This window comes from Brassica rapa, chromosome A09, assembly GCF_000309985.2.
Source record: "Brassica rapa cultivar Chiifu-401-42 chromosome A09, CAAS_Brap_v3.01, whole genome shotgun sequence".
Classification (NCBI taxonomy): domain Eukaryota; kingdom Viridiplantae; phylum Streptophyta; class Magnoliopsida; order Brassicales; family Brassicaceae; genus Brassica; species Brassica rapa.
Window position 1 is genome coordinate 10,169,444 of NC_024803.2, and position 26,389 is coordinate 10,195,832.

Sequence of the window (26,389 nt, forward strand, 5' to 3'; positions counted from 1 at the left end):
TTCTATGTTGTCTTTTCCCACAAATGTCTTTATGTTTCTTTGACTCACAAACCTTATAAGTATGTGATGATCCCCTTAATAAAATCGACATCGATTTTCCTTTGCTTATTTTGAGTTTTCTCTCATTGTTCTTTGTTTAGAACATTCATACTTTTCTTGGTGAGGTCATCTCCAAGCAAACCACTTCGTTGTGTTGGACCGGTGCGTCACATCCGGCAACCTTCGAAACTCTGGTAGTATCTTTGGGCTATTCCGCAACCCTTAGTATCACCCCTCGATCCATCAGTTCTCAATCCTCTCGGATCTGAGTTCATATCAACCTTACCGAAAGAGTGATCCTTATTTTGGTTCTATCAAATTGCTTCCTCAAGCTTATTTCTAATTCTGATGTTATCAGTTGTTTCTTGGGTTCGGATCATGCAGTATGTGCTCCGATTTAAAGATTTTGATTTGTAATTAGGGAATAGTAGTTTGGTAGTTCATGTTTATTTTATATTGGTTAAAATATGATTAGGTGTATAGTTAACAATTTTTTTTATTTAGAAAATATACAAAACTAAATATTTTATTAATCTGTGTGCGTAAAACGACGGTTAAAATGATACGGATGAAATATATAACAGAAAATTACTTTCTACATAAAATCCAAAATATACAAAATAAATATTTTATTAAGCTATGTATCCAACTTCAAAGCATCTATGGATGAGCCGTTCCATAACATTGTTTGCTAGGCTAATTCATTCATTTACACTTATAAGAAGTGTGCCCGAAGATATATGTTTTAATTAACAACATGCATATGAAGATTTGTGCTAATATTCTTAAAATAATGGTACTATCAAATTTATATAAATTAGTTGCCTTGTTTATCGTTCTTTAAATTTACAAAAACACATATTTGAGTCTTTCATTAAAAAACTAACTTGAGAACATGTGTAATTCTCCTTCAATTATCTCCTTCAATTATCTGAATTAATGACACAGTTGAGACTCCAACTCCGGAGCCTGCCCAAAAGATATCAACCGCCTCAACTTCTCAAAAAATCTTTACAGGCGCCAGAGATGGTGCTTGTATCTTTGAACCTGATTTAGGTTCTAACAAATTTGCCTCCTTGATCAATATGGAAGAGGAAGGAGAAGATACAGTGGAATCTGATGAAACAGAGTCAATGGGTTACTTGACACCATTTGGGAAAAGAATCCTTCGAGAAAGGCCGGTTAAACCAAGTACAAAGGCTAGGGAGATGCATTGTCAACCCACAAGCCGTGGACGGGGTAATCAGGTCGTGGGAACCGTGGTAGACGTAGCTAGATTTTCTAGTTATGATCGTTTTACTCAATAGGAAAGTGTTCTCCTATTGTTGTTATGGTTCATTTTATATGTTCCATTAATTCTGTAATCGGTTACCAAAAAACTACATGACTTTGGTCATGTCCAAAATAAATAATATGGTTACGTTAAAAAAAAAAACTAGATGATAAAAACTTTAAACATATTATTGATTGAGAGGAAACGATTGTTCTGACCGGTAACATTATCAAGTGGAATTACAAAAATATATTATGCCCTATGATTTTTTTTTTGTAAAAGTTATTTAACATAAACAAGTGCTTCAAATATTCTCAAGTAGGCACGGCTCTGATTAACATAAAGGTATATAAATTACAATATGCATGAAATTCAATAAAAATCTGTGGTTAATTGATTCGGTGCTAAGTTTGGGTTTTGTGCATAGGGGTCATATTTAACTGGTTACAGTTCCGTATGTCGTTTTCGTTACAGCTGCATTCAACATGCATATGTACGTTTTGGTCGTTTTGTCTCGCAGAGTTAGAATCCGAAAATTGTGGTTTCATTAGAGTTCGTTAAAAGAAAAATATTGTACAATTGAAAGGAAAAGAACAGTTGAAAACAGGTGTGAAAGGGAGGGAAAGAGTGTGAGTGGTGGAATTTGTACTATTTTCGTATTTTATGTAAATATTGTTTAAGTAAGTGTGACAGAGTGAGGGGTGGATATATTAGTGATTGAAGTGATATTGACTGAAGTGATACTTATCAAATTTCCATCTTTCTGAGGAATTCGAGTTTTATCTTTTTGTTGTAACATATTTCTATTTCTTTTTTGGTTTAATCAGATTTTGTATTTAGCAGTGGCGATTTTGTATTGTTTCGATCCAGAACTGATCAGTTTCTTCATGGTCTTATATCTTTATCAGGTCGATTGTAATAAAAGTTCGATCTTGGATCAGTTTCTCGAAGAGACTCTCGGTGAATCAAATCAATCCCAGCCAGCCTTTAATCAACCGAAAGCACCAACCTTTGATTGGGCAATATTAACAAAGAGAGTAAAGTGAAAATATCTGCATTAACATTAATATGTGTATAATGTTCACTACAAATGTTAAATTAACTACTCTAACTACTCATTTACAAGTATTATGAACACTAATAGTCTCCTTCAAGATGGCGTTAGAAGTTGATGAAAACTCATCTTGGACATGAATTTATGAAACATAGTAGGATTGAGTGGCTTAGTGAACGGATCCGCGAGCTGATTCTCTGATCTCACATGAAGTGTCTTGATCTGACCAGCTACAATCTTTCCTGAAATGGAGTGACAATCCCTATCTATATGCTTGGTTCTCTCGTGAAATACATGGTTCTTAACTATATGAAGAGCTGTAGTACTATCACAATAAAGAACTGGTATTATTGGAGCAGAAACCTGCAAGTCATTTACCATTCGAGATAGCCATATAACTTCTTTAGTGGTGAAGGCCATAGAGCAATATTCAGCCTCAGCGGATGAATGAGAAAAGACATATTGATTCTTCGATTTCCAGGACACCAAAGAATTGCCATTGAAGATGCAAAACCCGGAGATAGAACGTTGAGAATCGGGACATTGTGACCAATCTGAATCACACAATGCTTTGACCTGAAAGTCATCATCAACGGGGTAAAATATAGCTTGGCCGATGGTTCCTTTGAAATAATGAAGAACTTTTTGTGCAGCTTTGAGATGAGGAACTTGAGGAGTTGAAGAATATTGTCATAGCTTTTGAACAGCAAAGAATATTTCCGGACGTATAATGGTAAGATATAGTACTTTCCCAATCCTCGATAAGCTTCAGCATTAGGAATGAGTTCACCATCTTCAGACGAAAGCTTGATGCTAGGATCCATGGGAACAGGGGAAGGACGACAATCCAGCATTAGTAAGAAGGTCAAGTATATACTTGCGTTGAAATAAGGAAATCCCTAATGCAGAACGACCAATTTCAATGACAAGGAAGTATCTCGGTTAGCCAATATCCCGAAGCTCAAAACAAGAAGACAGTTGAGTGATCAACATAGAGATAGAAGTCTCTGAATTGCTGGCAATGAGAATATCATCTATGTAGACCAGAACCATGAGAAACTTGTCAGCTTAATGAGACCAGAAGAGAGTGTGATCACCATTAATCTTTTCAAAACCCATACGAAGAAGAGTTGAAGAAAATTTTAAAAACCACTGACGAGATGCTTGTTTAAGCCCGTAGATAGACTTCTTGAGTTTCAATACTGCATTCTGTGGCAGATTGTCCCCCTTTCTTTCTGCATAACCTTGAGGAATATCCATATATATCTCTTCAGACAAATCACCATTGAAAAAAGCGTTAGAAATGTCTAACTGATAAAGAAAGCATTTCTTTTTAGCAGCCAGGGAAAATATCATTTTGACAGTCACCATCTTGGCAACCGGAGAGAAGGTATCCACAAAGTATATTCCTTCTTGATGTGTATACCCTTTTGCCACTAAACGACCTTAGGACGCTCAACTGATCCGTTTGCATTCGGTTTGAGTTTAAAAAGCCATATGCATCCAATGGTAATCTTGCCTTCAGGTAGAGAATAAACTGACCAAGTATCAAACTTTTTTAAAGACTCAAACTCATCATCCACAGCTTTACACCAGATTTTGGACTTCTTCGCCTCATTAAAAGTGGAAGGAGCAATCATCATGCAGGTGGAAGAGTTGATAAAGGAAAAATAAGAAGAGGAAAGTTTATCATAGGAAAGAAAGTCTGATAAAGGATAGAGAGAATGAACATAATTGCCCAAACAGTCTTGCAAATAAGATGGTCTTTTCTTTAAACGAGATGCAGTTTCAGAAAGCATGCCTACATCAGAAGGTGAATAGACATGAGCTGATTTTTCACCGGAAGATGGTGGTTAAGAAGGTACAATATCATCAGGAAGAGCAAGACGTGGAAAGAAAGCTTTTGCGGTGTCAGGAAGAGATGAACCATAAAAATTAAATATTGTTTCATGAAATATGACAAGCCGAGAAGCGGAAATGCCATTAGTTTCACAATCAAGTAACATATAACGCTTATGACCTGTTGGATATCTATGAAAGAAGCAAAAACTATTTCGTTCTGATTATTATTAAAAGAAGCATGAAGCAGATAACCTGAATCAAGAACATAGAGGTTGTAAACTTTTCTACCCTTGCCAACCATCAACTCCCGTGTAAGATCATGTATAAAACACGCAGTAGTAGTGAAACCAATCACAGATTATGTATCCTTAGTAAGGCAACTAACACTCAGCTAATTGAAATGAAATTAGGGAATGAACAATAAGTTTTTCAAAGTTATCACTGAGTGTAATTGGACCTATACCAATAATGCTGACTGAGTTTCGAGTTGGTAAAGTGACAAAGGTATTTAGTAAATGTTTTAAAGTGGTGAAAAGAGATCTATTATGATAAACGTGATGTGTAGCACCCGAATCTATTACCCAAGACCAAGGGTCACTTGAAACTAATGCATTTCCAGAAGAGAGAGCTGAAAACATGCCAATGAGAGAAAAAGTGTATAAAAGTAGAGACATACCAGACGCTTTGCAAGCCGATGGTACATCTAAAAGAGAAGGAAGAAGTCCATTAGATATTGGTGTATCGCTCTAGTCTTGTACTTAAGCACTGAAGTAGGCAATGAACTTTTGCAGTTGTTCTGGAATGAGAGATGAAGACATGGAAGTATTCACAATCTTTGAAGATGACTTATTTTTGTCACTTAACTCTGAAGTGATTGCATTTGTGGAAGCAGGTACATGTTGAGAGGAAGTTTTCTTCTGAGGATAAACTTTCCCTCTTGGTTTGAGACCCGATGGATAGCCATGGATCTTGTAGCATCAATTAATAATGTGACCAAAACCTCCAGAATGAATACATACTGGACAAGACTTATCATACGGAGCATTCGCAGAGACTTGGAATGCACTTGCATCAACACCAGACTGAGAAGAAGTTCTTGCAGAATGTTGACTATCTTCATGATTCAGAATATTGTATACCTCAGATAAAGATGGTGGAAACTTTTTCATGAGGATTTGACTGCGCACATGATCATAACTGTCATTGAGACCCATGAGAAAGTCAATAACTCTGTTATTCTCATTCTAAGTCATGAGACCTTCAAAAGAGAGCTAGAACATGTAGACTATTGAGTTTTCCCCATAAGGATTGTGTCTTAGTATGATAAGAATACATATCCATGCTTCCATGAGGAAGAGAGTGTAGTTGATGACTAAGCTTGTATAGTCTTGAAAGATTTGAATTGTGAAATCGAGTGTGTAAATCTTTTCACATATCAAAGGCTGCTTTGAAATACATAATACTTGTGTATATCTGTTTAGAGACACTGTTGAGCAACCATGATTTAACCGTACTGCTGCAACAGTACAAAAACTTGTGGAAAGGATCATTCTCAGTAGACATAACAATAAATCAATCAATAAATCCTAGCTTTTTCTTCACTTCTAAACTAGTAGTCATAGCAATAGTCCAAATGCTATAGTTCGTTCCATCTAGAGCCTCAGATGCTAATACTGAGCCTGAATGATTGGAGCGATGCAAGTGGTAAGGACTATGTATGTTATCAGGAGATTTGGATACCTCAAACGGTTTAGAAGAGCGAATCACAGCTGGAACATCAAGATTAGGAAGATTAACAGCTCGATTTGAAGATCATAATGCTTTACGACGAGGATCAGAAGCTGGAGAAGATTCACGATGAATTGGAGACTGAAGCTCTAGAGTTGAGCTTCTGTATTTTGAGTTACATTTTCACTTTTCCATTTTGTTAGACAAAACTGGAAGAGATCAACGATGAATGATCGGGAAAGAAGAACTGATGATCGGAGATTGCGAGATGCGGAGTGAAGATGGATCGAAGAAATCGAAAGTCGAAGAGTCGAGGAACAATGACGATCATAGATGAAGAAAATCATGAATGATCAGAGATAGTGAGTTAACGAAGACGATGATCAGAAGTGATCAGAGAAATGGTTGAGCTCAGCTCAGTCGTTCTGATACCATATCAGCAAAGATAGTAAAATGAAAATATCTTCATTAAGATTAATGTGTGTACAATGTTCACTATATATACAAGTGTTTAATTAATTACTCTAACTACTCATTTACATGTATTATGAACACTAATAAGCATTATCGTGTTTGCTGAGCCGTCAATCCTTAGCGGGCGGGAAGATCTCCGGGTGGAGATATGCCGGAGACGTGAGCGCGCTCTACTCGAACGGTTGAAGAAACTTCTTTAGTTGAAATCAGTTTCTTCAGTTGATATTGGTTTCTTTGCAAGCTAATGGATAAGGATGGAATGGAGACATGAAGATTTGTGGAAGCAGATTTTTAAAGTTCGCGGTGGTGAATTTTTCTGGCAGATGTGTCGCCGTTTTATGAAAACTCATCAAACTGATGTGTGACCTATCAAACCGTTTCAAAAAGAATTAAATTAGTATTCGTCTTAGTTTGTTGGACTTTGCCTTTTTAATCTGATACTAGATTTTGACCCGCGCTTTCGAAGCGCGGGTTATTTTTGATTAAAAACAAATTTTGATATGAAATAGTGTTTTATGATTGTTTAGATTATTATGTTACAAAAGTCGTATTATATCGAAAAATAGTTTTTTTTAAGTTAATAATTTATAAATTAGTTTATTTGAAGTTTTATATATATACTTTTGTGTAACTGTCTCTTAGGTCTATGTATTTTATATGAATCAGAAAAACTGAATAAAAACCACCCAGAAATACATGTTCGGGTTTGGTTCAGATCCAGGGTAAAGTACATATTGCGTATTTTTTGGACCCGCGAGTCTATGTCGAGTTCAGGTCCTATCAAAGATTCGATCAGGTATCCAAAATACCTGAATATTTTATGTATATTAGATATATTTGGATATTTTAAATATGATTTTGGTATTACAGATAATTTTGTATTTCTAGGTTTGGGTTTTCGGGTTTTGGGTACAATTTCAAATTTTAAGAAATAGATTTTGGATATTGAAATAACATTTTAGATATTTCTGGTTCTTCGGATAAGATTTCAGGTAAAATGTTTGGTTTTTTAGATATTTAAATATTTTGGATATTTATTTTGGATTGTCGAGTAGTTCAAGTCTGTTTCGGATTTTAATATCTGAAACGATTTGTATCTATTATATACCCAAAATTTATTTGTATTTTACAGGTGTTTGAATTATGGATACGAAAAGAATCAACCCGAACTTAAACTGAAATTTTTTAAATATCTAATTTGGTCCAAATGTATAGGATCAGAAATATGCATACTTAAACTGTTTATTCATACATAAATTATTATACGATTGTGTCTCCATGTAATTTTGGTTTTGGTTATATATGTATTAGCCATCCATCATGATTAGAATAAGGACACCAACACTGTATAATTCACGTGAAATAGTAGTGTATTATATGGTAACTATATTATATAGTAAAAAGGTAATACTTTAAAAGCATATTTATGTAGTTGTCTAGATTGTTATTATAATATTCTAAAGATATTAATGATTTTCCAAATAAGAAGCGTACATATAGGATTAATATTAGGAGATGTTACAAAGATTATTTTAGCTAGTCTTATTTTGAAAGATTAATAAAAGGGTGCACAATAACTTTTCATAGGTAGATTTTTTAAAATTCCTCCCCTTTTAATAGTATAGATTAAGACATATTGTCACAAAAAAAGGAAAAAAAAAAGACTGAAGTGATAATTAGTGATATATCGGAAACATGAAAATTTGAAGGTTCAGTTTACTCGTGAAACAGTCTAATTAGTGTGTTTTTTTGAATTGGCTTACTAATTAATTGTTGACAAAAAAATGGCTTACTAATTAATTATGCTTTTGCAAGGCGATAAACAAACAGTAATGCCAAAAATCAAGTTTTGTCTGTCGTTCACAATTATTTGTTTGGTAGGCCCATTAGCGTTAAACACATCTTTGAAAACATACACACTACTACAATTTTATGTCAAACCATTCAAAGCGGGATGGTTTTGATTCTTTGATCATTGTAACGAGTACTATGACCAGCATCAACATGACGTTTTATTTTTATTTTTTGGTAAAATGTTATTTGCGTAGTATTTTTTTTAGCACGGCAATGGTTGATTATACAAATAACGCTGAAGATGACAAACTACACCATTGATAGGGCCATTATGTTTCCAGGATCCATCAAGGCATCAACATAAAACAAGTACAGTAAACAGTTTTTACATATGATGTAACAATTAAATACTTTTGTTAGTAAACATTAATATATATTTAGCAGTGTTCTAAAATACGGCTGATACACCCGTATATACGTTGTTGTATATATGCTGTTCAGTAATATATTGTACTGTTTTTAGAGTACGGCAGCATAATACAGTGATGGTTTGGATGAGCGCAAATACGGTGTTTATACAGACGTTTATAAGGTCACAGTATATATGCTACGCTTTTAATTAATGTAATTTTAGTAAACGGAAATTAAATTAAAAAAACCCTAACTTAACAATTATCTCGTATAAATCTTATATATTAAAACAAAAGTCATGACTTCTTTTCATGTGTGTTTTTTTTAGTTTGGACCATTCCTAAAAAATATCATATTTTACATAAGTTCATTATTATATCTTTTAATATCTTTATCATTTTATTTGAAATACAAATGAATATATTTAAAATATTCTGACAAAATCTTTTTAAAATCTTCTTAGAATCTTTTTAAATTTACTTTAAAAAATTAGTTAGTTTTAATTTAAATTATCATAAAATATAATTAGAAATTAAAATTGAATATAGTTTTGGTTTATAAACGAAAATTTAAATAAAATGAAATTAATTAATTTCACAAATACACTTACTAATAATTTTTAAAGATTTTGTTAGAAATAAATATTTATTTTTATTTTAATTTTTTCAAATTTGTTTTCTAATAAAATAAAAATCATGATTTTTTGATGAGTGATATTTTTATTTGGACCATCATTTAAATTTTATATTAAATGTATATACTAAGGGGAAATTACATGTTTACCACTTTTATAGTACCACTTTTCAATTATACCACTACTAATGAGACATTTTCAAAAATACTTTTTTTATTAAGTGGTAAAAGACTCTTATGTCCTTGTTATTTATATATATATAATAAATCATTATTTAAATTAAAAAAATGAAAAAATAAAAAAATAAAAATAAAAAAATAAAATAAATTAAAAATAAATTTTTTTTTTTATGTTTTCGAATTATACTTTTTCAAATTCGAACTTTTTTATAAATTGTTTTTTTGAATTTTTTTTGAATTTTTTTTATTTGTTTTATCAAATTTCTTTTTGAAAAAGGAAAATTATGTTTGAAACTATTTTTTAAAATTTTTTATATATTTTTAAGTATTTATATATTTATTAGAATCATAAATTTCATATTCCAAAAACCATACCCACCCCTCAACTCTAAACCCTAAGTCTAGATTAGTTAACCCTAAGGGTATAATTGTATTTTACCCTTCATTAAAAGTGAGGGTAAAAGTGGTTAGTGTAAACATGAAAAGTGGTACTATGAATGTGGTATTTGTGACAATTTTCCTATCAGTAATGCTAATATACATAATATTTTTAACTACTTTAATCATAATATCTTTTATATCTTTTAATTTTTTTTAAAAAAAATTAAAATTCTAACAAATCTCTTGAAAAAGATTATAATAAGATCTTAATTGTCATAAATTGAATATAAATATTTTCAACTAATTTTGTAATTAGTAATGAAATGTTACTAAAAGAATAAAATTATATCCTATTTTATCAATTTTATAATAATATCTATCATTTTAAAAAAAAAAATGTTATATGGAAGAAAATATGATAAAATTATTTTAAATTGATAAGTTAACATATTTTATTTTCATAAATATAAAATATTTATGCTAAAAATATAATATGTTGGTAGAACGGGTTAATATTAGTAAACTATATAATACATGTATAAAAATTTAACTTATCTTAAACTTTATAATATACAATAGTTTATTATATAAAATTAATAAACATTAAAAAATTTCTAAAAAATCTAGCGATTTGAATTACGGATCATGATTATAATAAATTAAATACAAAATTGTTTTCATATATTTTGTTTCATGCTTTAAAAAATTTAGTTTAGTAATCAAACGCAAATTCAATAAGACAAATATATAATAAGCAACATATATATGTGATGATTTTAATTTACAGCATGAAAACTATAAAATTATTATATTTGGCATAATTATACAAACATTTAAATATGTGAGTAACATTAAAAATATATAATAATTATGTAAAACAAATATCTATATATATAAATGTGAAAATATATATCCGCACGGTTGTGCAGGTGGAAATCTAGTAACACGCTTAAGCTTGCTAGCTACGACGAACAATCAGTTCATATCATATAGGTACCAAGTCATCCATGTCTTCCCCTATCGTTATTAGTTTCTTGTTCCTGTTAAAGTATCTTTTTTTTTTGTCTGGTTAATTATGATACTACAAATTATGAGAAACAATACATAAACGATATTACAGCCGACAATTCTACCTGTCTTATGAGGATTCATGCCTGACTGCATCAGTCTGAATAGTCTTATGAGGTCTATTCCTAATGGTACTCCTTGCGCCATGCTGAAGATCTCTTGTAAGCGTTTTTTCTAATTTTTATGTATAATTCGCCTTCTCCGGGAATTGAAATTCATACATCTTCCTGTAAAAATTGTGTTGTCTGGGATTCTAATCTCAGACCTGGATGTAGAAGCCTTTAAACTTTGACCACTAGGCTAAGGTGCTTCCACGTAAAAGTATCATTATTTTAAGCTAGTAGGTTTTAAATACTTTATTCGGTAAGTTGATTTATTTTGATTCCGTGTGTGACTGTCTTAGTTTGTGATTAATTTTGATGAGCACATTTCTTAACCGATCACATATATAGAAAACTATTCTTGCGACAAAATGTCAAAGTATCTTATATAATCCAGAGGAGTTAGCAGTTGCGTTTGTATGGTTCTGACTTTCTAGGAAAAGATCATTAATATAGATTTGTTTACTAAATTATTCATGTGTCAGTAGTGTTGTTGGTCATCGTAATTCTCTTGGTATTTTCAGGAATCTTTTTTTTTTTTTTTTGTTCAAGGTATTTTCAGGAATCTTTCAAACTCAATGAATACTAATTTGAATATGGATTCTGCTGGGACATCAGACAGAACAGTTTTAAAGAGAAATTCAAAAGATATTGCTTGGGATTATGGAATTTTGGAATCCGAAGAACGTTGACAAAATTAAATGCAAATTGTGTGGGAAAGAATTTTCAGGAGGTGCTTATAGGATCAAAGAACACATTGCTAATATTCCTGGAAATGTTTCTGCTTGTCCAAAGTCTTCAAAAGATGATAAAGAAAAATGCAAAAATGCTATTGAGGAAGCAAATAAAAAGAAAGAGAAGAAGGTGACGTTAAATGATGAGTTACAACTAACAGCTAATGTTCATGGTAGTGGAGATTTGGAAGATGAGTTTTTGAAACATTATAATAGGAATCTTAAAATTTTCTAGTTTGTTAGGGAAATTTATCTCAGTTCATTTTCTCTCTAGGGTTTCAATTTTGTTTTGTTGTTTTCTCTATTTCACAACATCATTGCCGAGAGAGAAAATGAACTGAGATCAATTTCATCCACATATAACAGGCATACATTTACATACGGTTTTGAGGGAAAGATATACTGTCATCAAAAAAAAGTCATCATAAAAATAATATCGATTGATATAGGTTATCCACAGTAACCATGGTTTACACGCAATACATGTATATATATGAACACCAAATGTTATCCCCAAAACACTAACAAGTCCATGGATACTAAGAAGTCATCCATATTTATATATCCACCAAACTATGTACACAAATATCAAAATACATCGTACATAAATTTAATTAAGATTTTTTTAATTATGAAAATACAAATGTACATATGGATATCAAAATATCAAGAAAAAAGTTGATATATTTTATATATTTATTTTATAAAGTGGAATAAATAATAGTGGCAAAAATATTATGTTAGGAAAATTAAAAAAAAAATGTGTAAAAAATATTATTTTGTGAGAAAGAGAGATAAAGTATATAATTTTATAGTATATTTTTCTTTCATAAGATAGTATTTTATTTGGCACAACTATTATTTAGCCAACAATTATTTTTATTAATTTAAATTTGTAGCTTTTTAGTTACTTTCTATTTATTTTTTAACTAATTAGTTAACTCATGATTATCCAACAAGGGCATTTCTGTCTCAAAAATTTTCAAAACACATACAAAATGCTCCTCCATCAGAATGTGTCTATTTATGTAAAGTGAAGAAACAATGTGTCCTAAAGTATCAAGACACAATGGTTTACTATGAGTGGACGGACCCGAAATTTGAACCCAAATCTAATCCAAAAAATCTGAGATCAAATCCAATCCTATATAGAAAATTACTCAAACAACTATTGAGTTAGAAAAATTGGATATCCGAATCCAAAATCATTTGATAACCAGAGTCATTATTTGATAAATGATCACTATGAGTCAGACTCAATAGAATTTGATCAATCATTTTTTCTGTTCTTAAGGTGGAGAATTGGGCCAAGGATTCTCTTTCTTTATCATCAATCGAATCACTATTCGCGACCCATGATTCGATTTTATCATCAATCCAATCACCGCTCACTTTTTTTATTTTTCTTAGCAATGAATAGACTTAGATGTCTCGTATTTGGTATGATACTTATGAGATGATGATATCGATGAAGTTTATTTTCAAATATTTCTTCTTAGAACTTATTGATTTTACCCCATAAGCGGGATCACCACTCCATAGCATGTTACCGCCAGAACCATTTATTTCTTCTAGACAATCTCCTAATTGTTCCAGAACAACTAGAAAAAGATTCTTTAACCAGAAAGAATTCTGTTCAGATGTAGGATACCTATCTATAAGTTTTTGCAACTCAATCATGTATGATGGAATCATCAAAGATTTGTTCTTTTCGAATTTTGTATGTAACTCACTATAGGCTCAGAAAACAAAGAGAAGATGTGTACGAACGATATATCCAGCAACAAAAAGAAGGAAAATGATTGAATAGAGGACCTCACGAACTTTTGGCGATCTCAGATATGTCGATATCAATGATGACTAATTATTTGGATGAATCATTTTTTCGGACAAAAAAAAGATTATATAAAGACTTACTCGAAATCTCACATATCAGATTCCTTCGTGGAAGAGAATTTTTTCTGAAGAATTCGCCATGATATATCTAATCCATGCATAATATCATGAAAAATAGATACAAATTTTTGACTGCTACTTAGTATCCGCAATAGGTCTGAAAAATTATCTAAACATATCAAATTTAGATATTTGTACCCTGTCAAAGTAAGGAGCCATGACATATATGTTTGGAATAGATTCTATTTGAGAGAGTTGAAAAAACACTATCTCGTTGAAAGGTTCTATCCATCTGCCCTTTGACAACGCATTTTTTTAGGCAAAGACTCCATTTTTTCCTCTATAAATATTTTTCAGAACATGGAGGAGTGTGAATCAAACCCACGTTTGAATTGAAATTGAGATACTGATGCAAGCTTTTCTCTTCTGAATCGGATAGATTCATATCTGAAAGAGTTTGACAATACGTTCTTTCAAAATTGACTCTTTGTCCCTCTATTGTGTTCCAGAAATGTCTGCAATCGAGTAAATAGCTCTACGAACTAATGGATCGGAACGAATTGAAAAATGGAAAGATTTGTACAAATTATACTTTTCGTCACCATTTTGTGAAAAATCGTTAGATATAAATATGTTAGATACATGTGACTCGATTGACGAAGGTGAATTATATCTCTCTCCAAAAAACGCACGTTTTTTGACCACCACACGAAGAAAATATGAACATACCCAAATTTATATAAGATGTTTCCTTAAAACATATATTTCCCTATACCTAGTCATTTTGTATTTTTTTTGTTGATAACTTGGGTACTTTGGTTATTTAAACTTCAGTTTATTTTCAGATATTTATATTAGTTCAGGTATAAATATAAGATTTGATAAAAAAAAACCAAAATATTTCGATTATTTCGATTATATATATGAATATTTAATAAAAATTTTGGATACTTCAGTTATATCTGAAAATAATCGAACCTGAAACTTACCGAATTGAACCAAATCCAAATATAAAATTGTCAGAGAAGGTAGTAAACATCTAAACCAAAATATTTAAACCAAATCCAAATAGGTACCCGAATATCCACCTCTATAGTTTACAACAAAACCGAAATAATTTTAAAATTTAAAATCCTTTGAGTTTTTTAAAAATATTTAGAAAAAAGTTTCCAAAAAAATGAAAAGGGTCTTAAAAAATTTTGCCCATAAATCTTACTTTTTAACTGACTAGGAAGACCCGAAGGCCCATACATCACCCTATAGGGTGTGATCCACTTTTGGTACTCATTTGTGAGAAGGAAGTACCACGGTATGCAAGCACTTCTCCAAAAAAAACTTACTTTTATTAGCCCCAAATAAATAATCAAACGAAACATGAATTTTGTTGTTTTATATAAAGTTACATGATATATTGTGTAAGACAATCAATTTCATTCAAATAGTAAATTACATTTAAAAGGATTTTACATTTTTATGGAATATATAACAATTAAACTAAAATTTGATATCATATGTGGCATATTAAATTTATCTAACTTATCTTTTTAAGCAAAACAAAAAAATTATCTAGCTGATTCTAGGAGGAAAATACACTTTCATAGCTGTAATTAATCTGCTTCTGTTATTAGTATACATCTTGCAACCATGGAGTAGAAAGAGACGTATAGACCTTTCTTGACGTAAACAGATACGCATACATATGTGAGATCACGTGTGTATATATAAATTTATCTATATACTGTATCAACTATATTGTGTCTGCATAAATACATACATACATAGCTATGTAGATTATGGGTGCCAGTTCATGTTAGGGAGCTGAAACGCCTGTCTTAAAACCCCATGATCAGCTAGAGTCGACATCGTATCGATGACTCCATTTCCATGAAACCCTGAACTCTGAGGAATTTCACTAAGCATCGAGACAAATGAGACATTGTAGTTGTCATTATTGATATCACTCGTATGATGGAACCTCTTGCTCGATAAGAAGGACCCGAAAGAAGATGATCCAGAGGCCTCATGACCTATACGATACTGACCACACAAGGAACGTTTGTCTGAAGAAACGGCCATACCATCGAAAAAGTGTTCTTCGTTATTATTATTGTTGTTGTTGTTGTCTAAGACCGATGTGGAAGATGAATTAGCAGATGATTTTGAGAGCATTCCTTCCATGAGATCTTCTCTTAGTAATACTCTCTCCATTGTTGGTCTTTGTGAACTATTCTTCTTATAGATCCTACAAAGAACCCAATCGTCTAGCTGCGATTTTTGGATTCGTATTACATTAATAAATACACCAAACCATATTACATATATTTAGTATATAATAATTAATAGCGTACGCGTTAGTCGTATCAACTCATTTAATAGAGACTATCATGAATTATACCCAAAATAATATTTTTGCTCGAGTTTCCCACGTGAAACAATGTTGTAGACTAACAAGTAGATGTTAGATAATTTTCCACGTGGTGACGGTATGAGGACCTTATTTTATATCTTAGAATCTATATAAGCCGATGACCAAAAATTGTTAGTAGATGTTAGACCATTTCGCATACCCGTAGTGAGTTTTTCCTTGACGTGGTTGAGTCGGGTGGCTTAGCAGCGGTGTTAAGGTTACCATCAGTGAGGCGATATTCATGCATGATCCAATCAGTTTTAATCCCTTTAGGAGGTTTTCCACCATAGAACACAAGCGCTTTCTTGACCCCAACCTTGTGACTATTGCACGTAAATATTGGTTTATCGGTTCCCGTGGCTTTCCAGTAACCAGAAGTTGCTGCCCGATTCGGCCTAACCCCATTGGGATACTTCCGATCTCTAGGACTAAAGAAGTACCACTCTTGTTCTCCAAAACTCGCCTTGCCTAAACCATTCAAAATACCGTACGTTAACCAAGTGATCACCATCCATCAGTAAAAGAAAAGATGTCAATGGACTCATAATCTAACTAACTATGCATTTTAATCGAAACAGCAAAAAAAACAAATTAGGAAATATATAGGTAAGTGTATATACTTGGAAGCTCCCAAGGATCAAACTTGTAAAGATCAATCTCGGCGATGATTGAGACCGGTAGTGGAATAGAAGCAGCTTTCTTCTTGAGGTAATGAACTACAAGTTCTTCGTCGGTCGGGTGAAACCGAAACCCGGGAGGAAGATGCGGATGACCCGGCCCTATGGTCGAATCCCCCATGTTTTCCATCAACTCGCTATTTTCAAATGAGTTATTCTACGAAGACCGTCTCATGATACTCAAGGGAGAATATGTAAGCAGAGGATTTTGATATTTTGGAGAGTGAAGGTGTATCATATAAGATGCAAGAAGAAATAGGTGTTAGGTTTGTGTGTGCATACGAGTACCGAACTGGGTCCCTTGATAAGAAAATGACACGTGGCTAATCGTGGGGCCCAGAATAAGCGGCCAATGTGCATTAAATGTTGGAGAAAAGGCAGGTTTTTTCGAACTGCCTTATGTCATGCCTTTCTTATGCTACACATCACGCACATACCTCATTTTGGGTTTTTTGCAAAACTTTTATATATAAGAATATAAATGTGGGAATTCTGTCTTATATGCATTTTTTACTTGAATATTGCATGAGCATTGTGTTTTTTTGTTTGCAATCAAACTTTAACTAATTACGATAATATATAAAAAAAAACTCGACCGTAACAGATACATTTAACAGATGGTTTTGATTAACTTTCTTTTCTGTGAATTTTAAAGCCTTTTGTGTATTACCTTATCAATTTTAACATTAAAAAAATACTAAGTAACTAGGTATTCTGCCCGCACATGCGGGCATAGTATTTTTATAGATATTTATTAGTTTATAATTATTAAATCAAAATTCAAAAAAAAAATTATTAATTATGTTTTAAAAAACTAAATCAAACATTAAAATTTATACTTTATAATAAAAGAATATTATTTTCAGATTAAAACACAATATATTTAAGAATTATCTTATGTTTTATAGAAATTCGTTCTTAATTATTTATATTTTAAATAATTCTGATTATTATTAATTTTAATCATTTATTTAATCAGATAGATTTAAAATTCATTTTTATTATTAATTTATATAATTGATTCATTAAGGGTATTAACGATATTAACCGCTCAACATAATAAATATTTAATTATGTTTTTAAAAAGTAAATCAAACATTAAAATTTATACTTTATAATAAAAGAATATTATTTTCAGATAAAAACACAATATATTTAAGAATTATCTTATGTTTTATAGAAATTCGTTTTTAATTATTTATATTTTAGATAATTCTGATTATTATTATTTTTAATCATTTATTTAATCAGATAGATTTAAAATTCGTTTTTATTATTAATTTATATAATTGGTTCATTAAGGGTATAAACGATATTAACCGCTCTAACTTTTAACGTGAGAACTTGATTTCAAAAGTTTACTTCGCAAATAATAGTATAGATCTAGGAAAATTGTAATACTAGTTATCCTTTAATTTGAGAGCCTTCAGAAGAAATAATGTTTTTAAAAATTTGTGGGATTGAAAAATCTATTGAAAGGGCATGGACCTGAGATTTAGCCCAAATTAGTAACACTAGTGAAAATATATAAGAGCTTTTTGCAAAATTGACCTAGAACTCAAAGTCAAACACAAAATTAACCTCTTTTTTTTTGTAAATTCGTTTTGCCCAATTCACCCCACAAGTTCATATAATTGACGAAAATGCCATCAAATTTTTTTTTCTTTCGAAAATGACATTTTTACTCTCTCACTCTCATCATCTTCAAGTAATTACAAAATTGTCATTGTCATCAATACCTTAACCACCATGAACAACCAATTTGAAACTCTTAATGCTCCCAAAATCGATTTACCGTTCTTCTTTTTCCATTCTTATGAACTAAACACAACATATCTCTCACTTTCTCTCCACATTCAGCTAAAAAAACCCAAAATTTTGATTCTACATTTTTTATGGTTCATAGTCATAGAAGCTAACGATTCTGGGTGGATCACTTTCGTTTAAGATTTTGTGTGCTAAGAAAGTTATCTTACCAATTTAAGGTATGAAATTGATTTTTTTCCAGATCTGTTCGTCCAGACGACTTCCCTGGGAAGTCGTCTGGCTGTAGATGACTTACCTGGAAGTCGTCTGGTCAACGCAGAGGTTAGTTTTGCAATTGACTTTGAAATCTGTTTTCTGAGACGACTGAAAGTTAAGTCGTCTGATTTTGTTTGGTTACAAAAAAATCTCCAAAAAACCTAGACGACTTACATTTCAGTCGTCATAGATTAGTTTTGCATTTGACTGGATTATTTCAGAAGTTTGACTTTCCTGGACGACTTACATTTCAGTCGTCTGGTGAAAATTAAAATATCAATATTTTATTAAAACTAGACGACTTACAATTAAGTCGTCATAGGTTAGTTTTGCAATTGGAAAAAAAACTTCAATATTTAATTATACCTAGACAACTTAAAATTCAGTCGTCCGCCCGACGACTTAAGTCGTCCAGAATTTTATTCCGAGATTCTGGTGAAACCTCGTAAATCCTGGACGACTTACATGTAACTTGTCGAACGGATGACTGAATTGTAAGTCATCTATATATAAATAAATATTGAATTTTTTTTTTCAATTGCAAAACTAACCTATGACGATTTAATTGTAAGTCGTCTAGTTTTAATAAAATATTGATATTTCAATTTTCACAAGACGCCTGAAATGTAAGTCGTCCAAGGAAAGTCAAACTTCTGAAATAATCCAGTCAAATGCAAAACTAACCTATGACGACTGAAATGTAAGTCGTCTAGCTTTTTTGGAGTTTTTTTAACCAAACAAAAGTAGACGACTTATATTTTAGTCGTCTGGAAGACTTAGATTGAAGTCGTCCGCGTCGACCTAAATGGACGACTTCTCCGGAAGAAAAAACAGCCAAATAAAATGCGTCCCAAGCCAAAATATCACAAGTAGCACCTCGTCCCGGACCATCGCAAGGAAAACTATACCCGAAATCCTTTTTATCTGGCACTGTCTACTAGACGACCTCCGTGGATGTCGTCTGCGTCAATGTTTAATAAACTTGCATTTTTTCTAAAACTATAAAGACTTTTTAACATTTTCTTGTTAATTCATGTTTATTAATGAATATTTGGGCTACTAAATGAAATTTATAACTTAATTGGTGATATTTATGAGGTTACCAACATTCACGTTAATTAAAGTTTCTAACTGATCCGAGAAGACAAGACTTCTGTGGAAGTCTTCTGCGCTGGTTTTTAAGTCTTCAACTCTAGTTTTTGAGTCTTCTACGCTAGTTTTTGAATAACTTGTATTTTTAAGAGTGATAAGTAACTTCAAGATATGTAAAACTCATATTTTCAAAGTATGTTTTCTCCCTTTGTTTTACTAAATTTGACTAAATTTTTCAACACAAACTTATAAAAAATATGATATGCTTTGACTAGTTACTATTGTTTGTTTCCATCTCTTAAGTATTATTGTTATAGACACTAATGATGATTGTTGTTATGAGTTGGAAGAAGAGTTAAAATGCTTCTTAAAATGTTGTATCAATATGAAGCTACCAATATTCTTGTTTATTAAGATGAGAAAAAGGCCATTGGAGTTTATTATTACATATGAGAGATCCAAAGATAAGAAAAAGGCTATTGAAGTCTATTATTTCATTGATTTGTAAATGTGTAACACATTGTTAGCACATGTATTACATCTTGGGAAACATTATTACTGATTTTACAAAAAATTCACAACTCAAAGAGTAGACATGCAAATCACGAAACAGACCACAAATAAAATTATTATTGATCATTCATCTACAAAGAAAAGCTTGGACTCAACTTGATATGGAAGAAGATTTCGTCAGAAGACTTCCAGAAAATCCAAACAACTTCCAGGAAATCCAGACAACTTCCACGAAGTCGAGACGACTTCCAGGAAGTCCAGACGACTGAAATGGAAGTCGTCTGGAAGACTTCCTGGAAGTCGTCTAGTGCATTATATTTTAGACGACTAACAGGTAAGTCGTCCCAGAAGTCTTCTAGATCTGAAAAACCTGCATATCAAATCCAGATCTGAAAAACCTGCATATCCAAAAACGTTCAAATGAGTGGAAGATTAGATAAATCTACCTTTATAGAATACACAAAAAATACATATCTAAAATTAATAGATTTACCTTTAAATGAGTTCTGATTAAAAACCTGCAAAAAAAGATAGATTAGTAAGAAAGACATGAGACAAAACTGAAAAATTCATATAAAGTTTGGTGTTTTCAAGTCAAAGAGATTAGAGAGAGGTTGGAGAGTTTTAGTTTGGGAAAAAATTAAGAATTTATAGAACAAGAAGTTACCAAATGAAGAAAAATTAGACATAAAAACTTACCAAAACGCTCAGATCTATTATGAAAGGGAGACTTCGTCAGAAGACTTCCAGGAAGTCTAGACGACTGAAATGGAAGTAGTCTGGATCACTTCCTGGAAGTCGTCTAGTGCGTTATATTTTAGACGACTAACAGGTAAGTCGTCCCAGAAATCTTTCAGATCTGAAAAACCTGCATATCAACTCTTGATCTGAAAAACATGCATATCCAAAAACGTTCAAATGACTTAAGAACAGAAAAAATGAGTGAACAATTATATAAATCTGCATTTATAGAACACACAAAAAATATATATCTAAAATTAATAGATCTACCTTTAAATGAGAGGAAGATGAGTACCATCTGATTAAAAACCTGTAAAAAAAAGATAGATTAGTAAGAAAGACTTGAGACAAAACTGAAAAAAATCATATAAAGTTTGGTGTTTTCAAGTCAAATTGATTAGAGAGACGTTGAAGAGTTTTAGAATGATGAACATTACATTTTTGTTGCAGCAATTTGAGAGGATGAGAGAGAATGTGTAAATTTTTCTTTATATAGGGAGACAAAAAATTCAATTAGGTTAAATATTTTTGATTTAGATGATTTCCTAAACGACTTATTTGTAAGTCGTCTGGTTTAAATTATTTAAGCGGGAAAATAATTTTTTAAAAAAAATTTAGGCGGGAATATTTGGACGACTTACATGTAAATCGTCGGTTTTAATTTCTTCACCAGACGACTGAAATGTAAGTCGTCTAGACCCTAAACATAACCTCTAAATTTAATTAACTAACTAAACACTTCATAAAATCAAATTAAACTTTAAAAGTGTTTACTATACACAAAATAAATACGTATAGGTAAAAAATTAATTTTTCAAAAAAACATTCAAGCTTTCCTAAATCTAACCCTAAGAATACATACAATACTACAACATATGTTGTCAAACCCTAGACCAAAGAATACTATGATTCACTACCAGCACTCATCTATATTATTAAAAGAGAAGTATCCATTAAAAATATCCCTTAGTTTTTAAATTTAATTACACTTTCATGCCACTGAAAATTAAATTGAATTTTCTATTTTAATACTTGTCTTTTTCAGTTATATTAATGTAGTTTCCTTAAATAAATTTGAGTTAAATGTAATTAAATCAACTTTAAAATATACTTATATTAACAAACTTTTGAAACAAATATTAACAAACTATTAAAATAACCTAAACTATGAAAACAATTTAAAAGTTAGCTTCCACGCTTTTGGTCTTATACATTACCATATATAAAAAAATTAATGTTTATTACTATAACTTACCAATAAAATATTTTGCATATATATTAGGCGTGATTCACTTATGTTTTAACCTTCCTTATTATAAACTTTTTGGAATATTATCATCAGTTTTTTTTTAATAATAAAGGAATATTCCAGCAATATCAATTTCATATTTTGAATATAAAATTAACTTTACTTTCATGATTTAGTTAACATATACGGGTCAATTTAATCCCGTCCAATTGGGTTTGTAAATAGTTGTAACTCATTTTCAGTTTGACCCAAACGCATAATATACTAATAATACATTTCAATTATACAATTAAATATGAAAAATATCAATATAAATTTGATCCAATATAATATATTAATTTTTATATATACATCCAATCTTTTTGTATAGTTACATAACTGCTCCAACACACATTTAATAAATATATACATAACACGAAACAATAACAATAACAAAATATATAATATACAATCGTTACATAAACACCCGTGCGGTCGCACGGATCAAGCTCTAGTTTATGTTGAAAAAAATTCAATTTTGTTATATTTTAATTTATATCACTTAAAATTGTTTATAATTACATGATTTTATTTTTTCGCTTATCAAAATATTTTTTAAAAAAATTTATAAATTATTTTTATGATCAGCTACACCAGAGGATTTACTTTGAAGTCGTCCAGACAACTTCTAACATCTCAGACGACTTACTGGGGCTATATTCGTAAAAATGGCTTCTGTTTTTTTTATTTGGTCACAAGGGGCTGGGCTGTAATTTCATAAGGATTTTAGGTTAATTTTGTATTTGATTCAAGTTTGGATATATGTTTGAGGTTAAAATCAAGCTGTGGGTTAGTTTTAATAAATTCTCCCATATATAATTAGGTGTTTCCTTTTCCACTCTACTGACACAACTAATCCATCTGATTTACAAGTTTTAATGTAAAGGTTGGATGCTTGGTCCAAAATATTGTGGGCCGGATAAAACAAATCCTGCTAGATGTAATAGCCCAGCTTAACTGTTTATTCTTTATTTCGTGAAATGTCATGTTAATATATCTGTGTTCAGATTCAAATCTGCGTTTTTAGGTTGGATTTTCGGGTTCAGCATTCCCATTCAGATTTTATACATGTTTAGGTTTGGTTCGATTAACAATACTTCATATTTTAATACATTTTATAATTTTGTTTAAGATTCGTTTTGTATTCAAACTCATATCAGATCGGTTAAAGGATCTATAGATATTATTATATCAAACTAAATATACAAATGAATATTTGAAGTATTTATTTAGATTATGAATAATTTTTTTTAACATCGGACAGAAATATATGTCTTGTTGTGGTTACAGTGGGAAATGAGAGCAACATAAAGGATACAAGTACATTAAATATTTTACATGATCTATTAGGATATTCTTACAACTTGGATCAAATACAAATCAGGGTTATTTGGCTCGGATATCTCTGTCCAATCCTAATCCGATTATAATCACGGATAGGAATGCTTCGAATAATTATAACATCTTCCAGGTTGATTAATGTATCGAGTAATGCAATATTTCACGTCTGAGTCGTTAGGTCAATCAATTGAGTGACAGAAAATTTTCGATATAGTTATGCCATTTGCATTTTGCTGATTTTACGTAAGAAACCAGTAAACAAAGATCATTTTATACTTATATAGATGCTCTTTTAAACCAACTTTTAATTATACATTTGTTAATTTGTCCAGCATAAGTAACATTCATCCTACATAGGATGGGAACAAAATTTGACTGGGTCCACGGGACAAGCCTTCCAAAATAACAATCCTTAAACACCTTTGCAACGCATAATTAATTTTTTTACAGCAGGCAAGCCAATTTTTCCTTCTGATTTACCCCATCATAATTTTAACGTCAAGTACTAATGTAAACATTTGTCCCCCAAAAAACAAAACTAATGTAAACATTTTTGTTAACAATTTGATATATATTACTAACTAGGTGATTTTCCCGTGCTCATGCACGGGTATAAATATTTATAAAATAAATATACTATAATAATTGATTGTTATTTGTTTTTAATTTTAAATTAATTTTTAATTTGTATGCATAATTTATATTAATAATATTTTGTTACTTTAATTAGACATATATTAGATTCCATCTATTTCTCTAAATTCAACTATAATATTTTTTTATTTTAAATATATTAAAATTATGATTTTTTTTATTTGCATTTACGTTGGTTGTTGTCTTAGATATGTAAATATATTTAAGAAAGATTATGTATAACTTAAGATATATTATGGTTAGAATAAAATATTAAATAAATTAAAGTGTATGATTCCAGATTACTCAAATTAATATAATCATAATATTCTACAGTCTCATGCATATATATAAATTTTACAAAAGAACTAAATTATAATAGTTGGTTAATACTTTATTTTAATTTGTTAATATTTTTTGAGTCATTCTATAATTTACATTTATGAAATAAATTATTATTATAAAATTATATATTCTTATTGTAGTTAAATCTATGATTTTAGTATATATATTTTTTCAAATTCAAACTGAAGTATAATTATTTTTATTATAATTAAGTAAAATCAGATTAATTTTATGTATCATTTAAATGTGCATGTAGTTTCATAATATTTATCAAGTTATATGCTGAGTTTCTTTTAAAAAATATCAAAAAATAAAGCGATGATCAATATGAAGTTACATACATAAGTAACTAATACATTTTTAGAAGCTCATGAACACATATCAATATTTACAATAACTAAAATATTTTATAAATTATAAATAATTGTATGCCTTATATTTATTAAATGATAAACAGAAATTAATTTTAAATAATCTTAAAAATGAGAATTCAGATTTTTTTGGTATTTTAATTATAGTCATATTAAGTTCCACAAACATAAAAAAAAATTAAAAGCAAATTTAATATTATGAAAACAAATAATTTTAATAATGATATTTTATGAAAATATAAAATAGAAATATTTTATTACTTCAAAAATATATTTTATGTTATTGAACAATAATTTTTAAATGGAATATTTCTATTTTGTGAACTTTCTTTTTAATGAAATCATATTATATATACATATATTTTCGTTTTAAATTTGTTTTTAAAACTTTATAAATGTTTCCTTTTTTATTATATATGTTATTTAGAAAATTTTAAAAAGGAAAATAAAAAAATAATCAATAATAGTATTTAAATGTAATAATTTTAATTCATTAAGGGTATCACTGTAATCAACCATCATGAAAATTAACGTGAGCGCGACACATAAGAAACTGACTTCTCAAATAATATTAATAATTGTATGCCTTATATTTATTAAATGATAAACAGAAATTAATTTTAAATAATCTTAAAAATGAGAATTCAGATTTTTTTGGTATTTTAATTATAGTCATATTAAGTTCCACAAACATAAAAAAAAAATTAAAAGCAAATTTAATATTATGAAAACAAATAATTTTAATAATGATATTTTATGAAAATATAAAATAGAAATATTTTATTACTTCAAAAATATATTTTATGTTATTGAACAATAATTTTTAAATGGAATATTTCTATTTTGTGAACTTTCTTTTTAATGAAATCATATTATATATACATATATTTTCGTTTTAAATTTTTTTTTAAAACTTTATAAATGTTTCCTTTTTTATTATATATGTTATTTAGAAAATTTTAAAAAGGAAAATAAAAAAATAATCAATAATAGTATTTAAATGTAATAATTTTAATTCATTAAGGGTATCAGTGTAATCAACCATCATGAAAATTAACGTGAGCGCGACACATAAGAAACTGACTTCTCAAATAATATTAATAATTGTATGCCTTATATTTATTAAATGATAAACAGAAATTAATTTTAAATAATCTTAAAAATGAGAATTCAGATTTTTTTGGTATTTTAATTATAGTCATATTAAGTTCCACAAACATAAAAAAAAATTAAAAGCAAATTTAATATTATGAAAACAAATAATTTTAATAATGATATTTTATGAAAATATAAAATAGAAATATTTTATTACTTCAAAATATATTTTATGTTATTGAACAATAATTTTTAA

General features: G+C 29.8%; 1 protein-coding gene and 1 long non-coding RNA gene across 2 annotated transcripts; one reads left to right on the top strand and one right to left on the bottom strand.

The window, feature by feature from the left end:
* The first annotated feature begins 10,504 nt into the window (after positions 1 to 10,504).
* Positions 10,505 to 14,542, top strand: LOC117128372. Its single transcript, XR_004451677.1, has 2 exons — positions 10,505 to 11,492; positions 11,531 to 14,542. It is a non-coding gene; the product is annotated as an uncharacterized LOC117128372 (long non-coding RNA).
* A 621-nt stretch (positions 14,543 to 15,163) lies between these two features.
* LOC103838461 (NAC transcription factor 25) lies at positions 15,164 to 17,398 on the bottom strand. The gene is made up of 3 exons (XM_009114900.3): positions 16,636 to 17,398; positions 16,176 to 16,483; positions 15,164 to 15,873 (listed from the first exon to the last, which is right to left on the bottom strand). Exons 1-3 carry the CDS (start codon positions 16,820 to 16,822, stop codon positions 15,400 to 15,402), a joined length of 969 nt encoding a protein of 322 aa, XP_009113148.1. The 5' UTR covers positions 16,823 to 17,398; the 3' UTR covers positions 15,164 to 15,399.
* Between the last annotated feature and the right edge of the window lie 8,991 nt (positions 17,399 to 26,389).

What these genes read in the sequence shown, in the direction of transcription:
- LOC103838461 (XM_009114900.3), bottom strand. Translation starts at nt 16,822, where the DNA reads ATGGAAAACATGGGGGATTCGACCATAGGGCCGGGTCATCCGCATCTT. An exon ending in TGATCCTTGGGAGCTTCCAA is followed by an intron (nt 16,484 to 16,635) that starts GTATATACACTT and finishes TGAATGGTTTAG; the next exon opens with GCAAGGCGAGTTTTGGAGAA. An exon ending in CAAGGAAAAACTCACTACGG is followed by an intron (nt 15,874 to 16,175) that starts GTATGCGAAATG and finishes CAAAAATCGCAG; the next exon opens with CTAGACGATTGGGTTCTTTG.